Source organism: Rhinopithecus bieti, unplaced genomic scaffold (genome assembly GCF_001698545.2).
Source record: "Rhinopithecus bieti isolate Rb0 unplaced genomic scaffold, ASM169854v2 scaffold_841, whole genome shotgun sequence".
Classification (NCBI taxonomy): Eukaryota; Metazoa; Chordata; class Mammalia; order Primates; family Cercopithecidae; genus Rhinopithecus; species Rhinopithecus bieti.
The window spans coordinates 629,433-642,085 of record NW_016803191.1 but is presented as its reverse complement, the minus strand read 5'-3'; the positions used below and the strand labels follow the sequence as shown (position 1 = coordinate 642,085).

At 36.8% G+C, this 12,653-nt stretch overlaps 1 protein-coding gene across 1 annotated transcript in view; it reads left to right on the top strand.

The window, feature by feature from the left end:
• The window catches only part of BEND6 (BEN domain containing 6), an 8,187-nt gene extending 2,985 nt beyond the window's left edge, over positions 1–5,202 (top strand). The window contains exons 3-4 of the mRNA XM_017868183.1: positions 840–1,026; positions 5,116–5,202. Of these exons, the coding sequence (XP_017723672.1) occupies positions 840–1,017 (178 nt within the window). The 3' untranslated portion in view covers positions 1,018–1,026; positions 5,116–5,202. The remainder of the gene's footprint in view (positions 1–839; positions 1,027–5,115) is intronic.
• Positions 5,203–12,653: the final 7,451 nt, after the last annotated feature.

Sequence of the window (12,653 nt, the reverse complement as noted above, 5' to 3'; positions counted from 1 at the left end):
AAAAAAAAAAAAAAAAAAAAGGGAAATTTTATAGAAAAACTTTACATTAAAAATGGTTATTAAAATAAAACTAAATTTTATATCACCAAAAAGTTTGAATTCATACAATTTATAGCTTTGGAAATGTAAATTTTCACAATCTTTTAAAGTAAAATTTCAATAACAATTTCTACCTTGCTTTTGTTATATTTCTTATCTTTCATTCTAGAAAGATAAAGGCTAATTCGACCATCCTATTTGTGGTTTTTAAATTAATGAATCTCCTTAAATAAAATCTAGATTATCCAATTAATTTTTTGGCAACATCCAACAAATTTAAGAATTCTCTGAATCCCAGCTCCATATATGTCATTTCTTAATGTACAACAATGTCTGTCTTCCTGAAACAAAAAAACTACTACTTGTAACAACTGCAGTGAAATCCTTTCCCTTGGCTCACACATACTGTTAGACTGACTTTAAAAGTTAGAGAACATGGCTAGGCGTGGTTGCTCATGCCTGTAATCACAGTGGTTTGGGAGGCTGAGGCATACAGACACAGGAAAAGATCAGTCAGAGTTTAGTTGTTTCAACTAATGTTGGGAATGGATAAAAATACATTCCTAACGTTTTACAGCAAGAGGACTTAGAGTTTAAAGCAAGCAGGAGGATTAAAGTTAATTGCTACCATAAGATCTCAGTTGATAATATAGATCTGCTGATATCTCTTGCTTTACTTAGAAAACCTGCCTATATATTCATCTATTTAAATATCTCATGGGTTTTGGTCTACTTTTGTAAAATGGAAACAAAATGATAATGTAGAATACTTGATGTTTTACCTCAGTTCATATCCTAAGATGCAAAGGACTCATAAAGTTTCTTGTGTGTTGTTATTGGTTTTTTACAGGAGTAACAAAACAATTATTTCCCAATACGGATGATGTGTCAATTAGGAGAATGATAGGGCAAAAGCTAAACAACTGTACCAAGAAGCCAAATGTAAGCAAAAATCTTAACTCTCAGGATATTAAATAGATCCTTTTGGTAAGTCTTTTAAATCTTCAGTCCTTTCAGTGTGGCAAGAAAATGTTGTAATACTTTTATCTGTGGAATAGCATTTTCCAATTACTCTGCTAGAAAATCCTAGTGACCTGTGAAAGGCTAATAGGTGTTCTTGGTGGCAAAAGGGGAGAACTTGGAGCGGGGTTTAAATTTGGAAAATGCTGGGTTCAGTTTTTCTTTCTCAGAACCTCTCAGATATTTTGACACCCTTTTACCATGCCCATGTGCACCAGAAATCTCTAAGACAGGGATATAGTGTGTAGTGTTTTCCAAATGTGTTTTACTGAGGAAATTTTTTCACAGAAATCCTGTTAACGTGGTGGTGATAGAATGGAGCCAAAGGAAGGACACATGACAATTTAAGAAGTATTTCTCTCTAAAACAGAGGAGATTTAGACCCTTGGGAAATCTCTTAGGTACATTGATGAGACTGAACTTGCGGCTATAAAAGTGGTCTGACATTTGCACAAACTATTGGCTGAAGTGTGGAGGGTTCTTCTCCACCATCCTACATGTTGCTTCTCATGGTCTTTAAATTTTAAAATTAGTTGTTATTGTTTAATAAGGATTTTTACCAAGATGCATGTCCTATACTAAGAAAAAGAATAATTTTTTAGTGAGAGTGCTAAAGTAAATATGCCTTCTAGTGAGGCCTTGACCCAGGCAAAACTGTGAAGTGGAATTTTTCTACCCACTGTCCTGGCCAGCTCACTTGTACTTACCCTTCCTCTCTCTCTACTATTTTGATGGAAAATATATGAAACCATGTGTATGACTGCATTAACATTTTCATTGATTAATAGAGGCATGTGGGTAACACATGATGGTAAGGCCCACCACATTCCTTTTCTCCTTCCATTTTCCTTCCACTTCTATCTTTGACTTGTACTTTGCCTGTCCTCTGCCTAATTCCAGCCACTTTTGAGACCATTTTACCTGTCTTCATTTCTTCTGACCATGTTTTAAATGACATGTGGAGCTGAATGTAATGCAGTAATCCCCTGCCCCCGACGCCCTACACATTACTGACTATCACTCCCATCCTCCCCCTGAGAGGCTGAGGTGGGAGGATAGCGAAGTCGAGGCTGCAGTGAGCTGTGATGGTGCCACTGCACTCCAGCCTGGGGGACAGAGTGAGACCTTGTTTGCAAAAAAAAAAGAAAAGTTGTAAAAGATAAGGTTACCTGTATCTTTTTTCTCCAAGTGATTATAAATTTCAGTAGATTGTGACCTCACAACTTTTCAATTAGATAATTGCTTAAATATGCCCTTAGTACTTCCCATTTTGACATGAGGTTAGCCACCTAGTTACCTTGATGTATAATGACCAAATTCTCTCTCTCTCTTTTTTTTTTTTTGAGACAGGGTTCTCACTTTGCTGCCCAGGCTGGATTTGAACTCACGGGCTCAAGCAGTCTTCCCCAAGTGGCAGAAAGCACTCCACCCAGCAACTAATTTCCTTGTCTTTTCTTTTTTCTTTTTCTTTTTTGAAAACAGAGTCTTGCTCTGTAGCCCAGGCTGTAGTGCAGTGGCACGATCTCTGCTCACTGCAACCTCTGCCTCCTGGGTTCAAACAATCCTCCCGCCTCAGCCTCCTGAGTAGCTGGGACTACAGGCCCGCACCATCACACACGGCTAATTTGTGTATTTTTAGTAGAGACGGGGTTTCACCACATTGCCCAGGCTGGTCTCGAACTCCTGACCTCAAGTGATCTGCCCACCTCATCCTCCCAAAGTGTTGGGATTACAGGTGTGAGCCACTGTGATCAGCAAGTTCCTTTTTTAAATGCTATGTTACCAGACCTCCAAGCCAAGTGGCTATCTTTTGGGGCACACTGTTATATTTCAGAGGTCTGTAAAGCATTTTAATATCCTAAACTCTTGTTTTTTTTTAATATTTCTGACTTCCAAGGATAGGCACAAAACTCATCCCTAACTGTATCAGTCAGCAGAATGCTAAAGAAGTGAAAGTTAAGAGATTTTTATATTAGTTTTGCTTGTACTTAACAATAGAAGTGTTATTAAATCTGCTAGCTATGGCATTAATTAAAATTGAAACAAGGAACAGACATTTTGCTATGAACCTTGTGCCTTTTGGACCTGAGCCTGGCTTAATAGTGTCAAGTTGTTTAGACTAGAAATACATGTATTTTGAATCAGTAATGGAGATAAGCTAGAATGGAATTTTTTAAATTTGCAAATATCTTTCATTTTAAGTATGGCTGAATTCAAATTATTGCAAAAAGGACCGAGGAAAATATGCTGGAAAAGACAGGGTCATGTAAGACCTAATTTGGACATGCTTGATGAATTCATCAGATATAGCACCGTCTAGTGGAATACTGTTACATTTTTCTGTTCTGAGTCATTTAATTCACAGGAGCCTATGGCCCTGCCCCGCCACCAAAAATACCCTTTGGAAAAATTACTTTTCTAGCATGGTCCCTGTAGTAGACCATGCCCTCCGCTCAGTCCTGAGCTCAGGTTGTCACTGGTGGCTTAGATTTAACAGGGTAACAATTTCCCAGTTATGGCTCAGGTCTGTGAGGGTAAGGCCTAAACTCCTCCCTTCTTTTTTTTTCATCTATTCTCTTATTCCTGTGGCTGCCCTAAAGTTGCCTGTAGCTCTCACATGCCAAGAGCTTGATTTTTTTCCAAGGTGTCTCCATTTTTCACTTCTTTCTTGCAGGCATTGAAGAAAAATGTATTTATAAGATTTACAGAATATTAGGCTAGCACCTCTATAACATCCAACTAAGTGACCAAACAGCCTTCTCCTGAAATTTCCAAAGCGGCCTCAGGGTATACAATCTCTGGCGTAATGTTACATAACATATATTATAACTTCTAGGTGATCTACTACAGTGATGCTCAAATGGTGGGGGACGGCGGGGAGGGAGGTGTGATTTAGCCACCTTCCTCCAACACAGGGTATTTAAAAATGTCTGGAGATATTTTTGATTGTCAAAACTGGTGGTACTTCTGGCATCCAGTGGTCAGGGGCCAGGGATGCTGCTAAACATCATTATTGAATTTGGTTTGCTAGTATTTTATTGAAGATTTTTGTAACTGGTTCATCAGTGATGCTGGCCTGTATTTTGGTTTTTTGTTGTGCCCTATCTCTGTTTTTGGTGTCATGGTAATACTACTTTGTAGAATGAGTTTGGAAGTATTCCCTCCTCTTTCTTATTTTTTTTTTTTTTTGAAGAATTAGAGTAGAATTGGTATTACTGTTTCTTCAAATGTTTGGTGGATTCAGGAGTGAAGCCATCAGGTACTGGGCTTTTCTTTGATGGAAGACTTTTATTATAATTTTGATCTTGTTACTCCCTATTGATTTATTGAGGTTTTCTATTTCTTCATAGTTCAGTCTTTTAGGTTGTATATGTCCAGGAATTTAGCCATTTCTTCTAGGTTTTCCAATTTGTTGGCAAAGAGTTTTCGTAATTGCCTTAGTTCTAGCCAACAATCGGAGTGCTGCCTGACCTGAATGGGGATGTCCCAAAGAGGATATCCTGGTTATGTGAAAAGGCTGGCTAGGGGTCCATGCTCAGGGGACCTGTGGAACACACCTCTTACAGTGTAGTGCTGCTAAACCGGCACTCTGATTTGGTGCATCAAGATGATGAGGAAGTTCACTGTCCACCTTGATCTCACTTTTGCAGTGTAGAAACTGTGAGTCAGAAAGAAATTTTCCTTGTGCTTAATGCTGGGGATATTAGGGGAGAGCATTATGGATAAGGAAGCCTGAATCTCTTACCACCTGCTTGGAGCTTTTATTTTATTTTATTTTTTTACTTCTCTGTGGCCTGGGAAACTGTTTCATCCTCTTACTTGAGTTCTGGGATATTGCTGGTGATAATCTTGGCACTGTATGTTTGTTTTGGTTTTCTGTGATAGGGAGTGAAGCCAGCTTGCTTCTACACTGCTATTTTGGAACCAGAGTCCCTCAACAATTTGTATTTTAATACAGATTTGTAGTAGATACAAAATGAATAACTCATACGACTGTTAAAATACTATGAGAATGTTAACATAAATTTGTATTTCTTTGAAATTTGCTTTTTATAGGTATTACAGGTATCTGAAACAAAGCACCTTCAGTTCTAAATCTAGCACTGGATTTTGTTGGAGAATCTGCAGCCTTCCTGGCAGTGANTTTTTTTTTTTTTTTTTTTTTTTTTTTTTTTTTTGAAGAATTAGAGTAGAATTGGTATTACTGTTTCTTCAAATGTTTGGTGGATTCAGGAGTGAAGCCATCAGGTACTGGGCTTTTCTTTGATGGAAGACTTTTTATTATAATTTTGATCTTGTTACTCCCTATTGATTTATTGAGGTTTTCTATTTCTTCATAGTTCAGTCTTTTTAGGTTGTATATGTCCAGGAATTTAGCCATTTCTTCTAGGTTTTCCAATTTGTTGGCAAAGAGTTTTTCGTAATTGCCTTAGTTCTAGCCAACAATCGGAGTGCTGCCTGACCTGAATGGGGGATGTCCCAAAGAGGATATCCTGGTTATGTGAAAAGGCTGGCTAGGGGTCCATGCTCAGGGGACCTGTGGAACACACCTCTTACAGTGTAGTGCTGCTAAACCGGCACTCTGATTTGGTGCATCAAGATGATGAGGAAGTTCACTGTCCACCTTGATCTCACTTTTTGCAGTGTAGAAACTGTGAGTCAGAAAGAAATTTTCCTTGTGCTTAATGCTGGGGATATTAGGGGAGAGCATTATGGATAAGGAAGCCTGAATCTCTTACCACCTGCTTGGAGCTTTTTATTTTTATTTTTATTTTTTTACTTCTCTGTGGCCTGGGAAACTGTTTCATCCTCTTACTTGAGTTCTGGGATATTGCTGGTGATAATCTTGGCACTGTATGTTTGTTTTTGGTTTTCTGTGATAGGGAGTGAAGCCAGCTTGCTTCTACACTGCTATTTTGGAACCAGAGTCCCTCAACAATTTGTATTTTTAATACAGATTTGTAGTAGATACAAAAATGAATAACTCATACGACTGTTAAAATACTATGAGAATGTTAACATAAATTTGTATTTCTTTGAAATTTGCTTTTATAGGTATTACAGGTATCTGAAACAAAGCACCTTCAGTTCTAAATCTAGCACTGGATTTTGTTGGAGAATCTGCAGCCTTCCTGGCAGTGAGCAAGGACAGACATGTGCAGTGACAGGCTGTAAGACATATGTAACACTGCTGAGCTCTCCTAAGGGACCAACAAGCTTGCTGAAGAAGCTGCATGTAGATTCTACCCTCAGTACTAGTGATGCATCAAACCAGAGAATTTCTGCCAGTCAAATAAGCATGCAATATGGTTTCTTTGGAAATAAGCATTTCCCAATCCCCAAATACCCCTCTGTACAGTTAATTTAACAGGATAGTCAGAGCTCTTATCATATAGCAGTCAAAACTTCAGCCCATAAGATTAGTCATTGTCCTAACCAATCATTGTACATTGATTATTACCAATGACTTCCCATTATAGTTTTTGGATCTTTAGCATAAGCACATGTTTGAAAAAGTAGACAGTGAAATAATTAGTGTTGGCAAATATGGGAACAACAAAGTCACCCCAAAATCTGATAATCATGTCTAACCAAGTAATAATGTTTTAGCAATAAAATTACAGGATTATTCTGTTATCTAAAAATGTATAAAATAGGAATATGAAAAAAATGACAACAGCAAGATGTTTTATTTTAATATTAAACAATTCCACCACACTTCTGAAGAATAAAGTTTTTGTGATTGTTAAAACAATGTATCAATTTTCAGGGAAATCTTTTTGTTTATCTACCAGACATGTTCTAACTTTGTATTGCCCAAAGTATATTAAATACAGATGTGTAATATAAAGCATCAATATCACCTGAAACATCCTATATAAGATATAACCTGATAGATAGTTTGGTCGATTACATTGCTATACTGCTTAGTTTTAACTGGTTTATTTTTATTGTAGCAGAAGAGAAATGACCTGAAAAAAAAGTATGGGTTTGATAATCACACACATGAAAGTACCATTTTGTAACTCAACAAAAGATAAAACATATTTCATCAAAAGGCTTCTCGCTTGGTGTCAGGTTGTCACATGTGACCACTCTGCAATGCGAAGCCATACTTCTTCAGTGCACAAAGTCATGTTTAAACTTGGAAAAGAGGATGCTACAATAGTTTCAAAGTTCAGTGTTGTGGACCCAGGAAACTTTCTATAAGTCTTGCTTGATAACAATGTGATTGTACAAAATAAATGTTCTTAAGGAAACAACTTATGTAACATTTGCTACCTTTACTTAAACATAAATAAATCCCATTAAAAGATAAAANATAAAACATATTTCATCAAAAGGCTTCTCGCTTGGTGTCAGGTTGTCACATGTGACCACTCTGCAATGCGAAGCCATACTTCTTCAGTGCACAAAGTCATGTTTAAACTTGGAAAAGAGGATGCTACAATAGTTTCAAAGTTCAGTGTTGTGGACCCAGGAAACTTTCTATAAGTCTTGCTTGATAACAATGTGATTGTACAAAATAAATGTTCTTAAGGAAACAACTTATGTAACATTTGCTACCTTTACTTAAACATAAATAAATCCCATTAAAAAGATAAAAGTTATTTTCTTGTTTCTTTATTAATGTATAAAATTAGGAAAAAATTTTTTTCTAGGCTGATAGCTTTTCACTCATCCATTAAGGCATTACCATTACAATTTGACTATGTAGCTCTGACTAATTTTTCTTGTAAAGAGCCATGCTATGTAGGATATGTAGACAACATCCAGGAAAGTAAATACACTTAATATTTTTATTGAAAAAAGATAATCTTACTAAGATATATGCTATTTGCTTTATTAAAAATGCTACTTGAGAATGTAAGTTTTGCCTACTAAAGGCAAATAAAATTACCTTTGCAAAACATAACTGTATTATTCAACTGGAACTTGTATGGTCTTATGTATTTTGAAATATGTTGACGTCTTTATAGATAATAGAATAAATGTATTTTTGATTCATCTTTGTAAATTGGTTCTAAATGAGTTACAAAATAAGAAAACTAATAAAACTGAAGAGAGTGCCCAGCAAGCAATTAATATACATGTAGGTGTCTATATATACGTATATTATGTATTCACATGTATAAGACTTAAGAATATGATTAAAGCAGAATCTTTAATAAGTAGGGAAAGGAAGGTTTATTCAATGATACTGAGACAACTAATAAATAGAAAACATTGTTATATTCCTACTTCAAGTCATATTACATAGAAACTTTCAGATGAATGAAAAGCAAAAAAATGGACTCAGATGAAAAAATGTTAAATACAAGAATATTTTTATGTTCTCTGAATAAGAAATACATTTTCAGTCCAAAGATAGTTCAGCCAAAATGCCAAAGAAAAAACTTACTAACACATGAGTTCCTACATGTGTGTTTTGTGATTTTCCTATACAGAGGTGATCATTTCACTAAAAACTTTACCTTGTGGTAGATATATGACATGATCAGCATTCTCGCTAGTTCTGTGACATCATCCTTCTTGTGAATGTTTTCATGCATTTATCCATTTTTCCAGCTTTATTGAATTGTTTCTTATAAAATCTTTGTATTGATGCTGCGCTATAGTCTTTCTTGAACACTTATTGTTTAGTGACATAGTTTTTCCTGGACCAGCAATTTACAGGCAGTTTCATGGATGGTAGGAGACTCCAGGGTTTTCTTTTGGGCTTTAAACCTTGCAAAGGCCCTTTCTTTGCTGTCACAGAGACCAGTGATCCTGACAGGTATGGCTTTTCTGGGAAATTTTTTTGTGCACCCTTGCTTCCTCTAGTTCTGTGATCCAAGCTGAATTTGGAAGGGTTTCTGTCACCAGCCCTGCATTTCCCAGGCCCTTCAGGACCTGTAAACAAAAGAGCAAAGTCCTTGCCTGAGCATGCAACATCACAAAACCTGTCTTTACTTAAAAAAAAAAAAAGAAAGAAAAATTAGCTGGGCATGGTGGCCTGTGCCTGTAGTCCCGGCTACTTGGGAAGCTGAGGTGGGAGGATCATTTGAGCCCAGGACGTCAAGGCTGCAGTGAGTTATTGTGGATGTCATGGGCTCTTGACCTCATAAAGATTTGCTAAAAATAACTGAAACCACCTTTGTGAAAATAATAACTGAGGAAATTATGACAGTGAAAGAGATCAGACCTAACCCACCCCATCTTCCTTCTAACCTCTAAACTGTCTGTTCATTCCTGGGCATAGGCCTAACTAACCTTGGGAAAGAATTTATAGTTTAAACTCTGAAACAAAATTGATAATAGCCCTTTCCCGAAAAACGCCTTCTTGCTTGGCCACCAGTCTGCTTTTGTGGGACTAACAAATTAGCTACAAGATTAGAAATTACGGTTTAGGGGCCATGCAGCCTCTGGCTGCAAGAGTCTGAACCTCCCCAAATTCCTCCTGGGAATAACATCACTGTTGCAAAACCTAAGATCAGTGCTTGAGAGATTTTGCAGACCCTGCATTACAACAATGATGCAGCAGATGACACCACCCAGACCAACAATCTGGCTCAACCAGTTCTGCAATCCCACTCAGGAACAAAAGTCAGCAAGAACTCACTTTGACCTCCTATGATTTCATCTTCAACCTGACCAATCAGCACTCCCCACTTTCTGAGCCTATACCCGCCAAATTATCCTTAAAAACTCTGATCCCGAATGTTCGGGGAGACTGATTTGAATAATAATAAAACTCTGGTCTCCTACATAGCAGGATCTCTGTGAACTACTCTTTAGCCTTTGCAATTCCCCTGTCTTGATAAATTGGCTTTGTCTAGGCAGCAGGCAAGGTGAGTCCATTGGGCAGTTACATCACTAACATGAGGTAGATTGAGCAACAGTAGAAAAAGCGTACAAATTTATTTAACACGTATACACAGGAGTCTTCAGAATTGCTACCGGCAAATCCATAGGGGTCTGCAGCAACCTCAATTTTTGCCTCCTCAGGAGAAAGAATTCAATGGAAGGGCATAAAGTAGAAGGAGACACCGAGGCAAGTTTCAGAGCGGGAGTGCAAGTTTATTCAAAAGCTTTATTTAGAACAAGAAGGAAAGGAAGGAAAGGAAAGAAGGAAAGTACAACTTGGAAGAGGGCCAAGCCAGCGACTTGAGAAACCAAGTTCACCTCTTTGCGTCTTTAATATTGCAACAATGTATCTGAACCTATCTTTTGGCACTTCTCTTTCACTAGTATTAAGTAGTATTATGTGTATATCAATTCCTCTGATACAGTTTGACTGTGTTCATGTCTGCGTGAGTGTATATTTATACTTGTTTATTTATATACCATTGATTTCCGAAAGAAGAAATATTGGCAGCAGTTTGCAAAGAAACTACTATACTGGTTAATAATAGATGTTGTGACTGAGTTAAATTCGAGTTTCTGAGGTAAAAGTTATAAGTTACATAGTTTATTTTTATTTTTATTTTTTGAGACAGAGTCTCACTCTGTCAGGCAGGCTGGAGTGCAGTGGCGTGATCTCAGCTCACTGCAACCTCTGCCTTTCGGGTTCAATCAATTCTCCTGCCTCAGCCTCCCCAGTAGCTAGGATTACAGATGCCCGCCACCACGCCTGGCTAACTTGTGTATTTTTAGTAGAGACAGGGTTTCACCGTGTTGGACAGGCTGGTCTTAAACTCCTGATCTCAAACAATCCACCCCCCGCGGTCTCCCAAAGTGCTGGGATTACAGGCATGAGCCACTGCACCCGGGCAAATTACATATTTTATTAAAGAAACGAAGATGCAAGAAGTTGCTCAGCAAAATAAAGGTTTTATTGCATTAAATTCTGGAGGAAATTTTAATAAGGAATATCATGTAAAATTTTACAATGGTCAATCATATTTGTTTTACAGCAAATGTAGAAGATGTTGACTATTGTTCTAGACTAAAAATAGCATAGACTTGGGTTTTACTTCTGTTTCTGACACATCCAAACACTGTACCTTTGGTGTTTAAAAAAAAATACCATTTTATTTATCTCAGTTTAGTTAATTATAAAATAGGGATGATACCACTTACTCACAAAGTTTAGATTTGAATGAGGCAATGTATATCAGGTATCTGTCACATGGTGGGTTTAAGCATATCTTAATTCACATAAATCTCTTTTCACAATGATTTTCAATAAAAACTCAAGAGCATACCACTAAGTTTACCTGCAATGAAAGTAATTTTACAAGGGATAAGCAAATATCTGCAAGGTTCATACCTTCTGGGAGTTTGGTATAAACCAAAAGAACACCTAAGTAGCTGGCAGGGTAGATGGAAGACATGTGTCTTGAAATATTTTTCTTGAACTTTGGCCAGGAATGAGCAAGGACAGCTTGGAGGTTAGAAGCCAGATGGAGTTGGTTACGTCAGATCCCCTCCACTGTGAAAATTTTCTCACTGTTATAACTTTTGCAAAGGTGGTTTCATTTTCAGGAAGTATACTTTTGTTGATGCTCACTGAGATCTACCATTCATAAAGTACCTTGACATTCTCTTTGCATTTTTGCCCAATTTAACTTCTAACAGCAACTTTTAAAAGTCTTTGGATTCTGTAGAGATTTTCGGTCACTTACATCACTAAAACTACCAGACCAGGTATTTTGTTTTTACTGCTGTTGCTCTGTTTTTATTTCTCTGTGTTGTTTTTTTCTTATTTCTTAGAGGAGCACAAAGGTAAGAAAGTCCACTTTCATAATCACACAGAAGAGTTAGATCCAGTGCTTCTACTGCAGGATTGCTGGTAAAGATGACTGCTCAGTTAAATTTGAATCAGATGAGAAATGAATATTTCTCACTATATCTCATGTAATATTTGGCATAACCTTACACTAAATTGTTATTCATATGAAATGCAAATTTAACTGGGTGTCCTGTATTTTTTTTACTAAATCTGGAAACCCTATGTTACAATAAAGACTAACATCACTCTAATTCTCGTTCTTTTATTCAGAAAATGTCCCTCCATTCTCTCTGAGGGTCCTTTAATTTTCTCTTTCCCCAACATAGTAGAATTTGATGGAAATGTGCTTTGTTGCATATCCTTTTTTATTCATTGCACTGGGTACATGATGGACCCTTTCAAACTGGATTCTTATGTCCTTTAATTCTGGGGACATACAGAGATATAGATATAGATAGATATTTCTAGTATTCCAATTAATTTGTCAACTTAATGATAATATATTGATTCTGTTGATTTCTTACCTTTATAATTTGTTAATCTCCTCGATTCTTTCCTTTTTCTGCTTTCTGGAAGATTTTATTATATATTTTAAACCCATCTATTAAATTATTTATTTTTTCCATCAAAATTCTAATTTCCAAGAGTTTTTTCTTGTTCAGTGATTATTCCTTTTTCATAAAATTATAGGCTTATATGTGTATGCTGTATTGCTATAAACTAGACGTTTGTGTTCCACTCCCCATCCCTCTGCAAATTTATATTTTAAAATCTAATCCCTAAATTGAGGGTATTTGGAGGTGGGGTCTTTGGGACGCTCTGCCCTCATGAGTGGAATTAGTGCTCTTACAAAAGCGGTCCTAGAGAGGTCCCTCAGCTT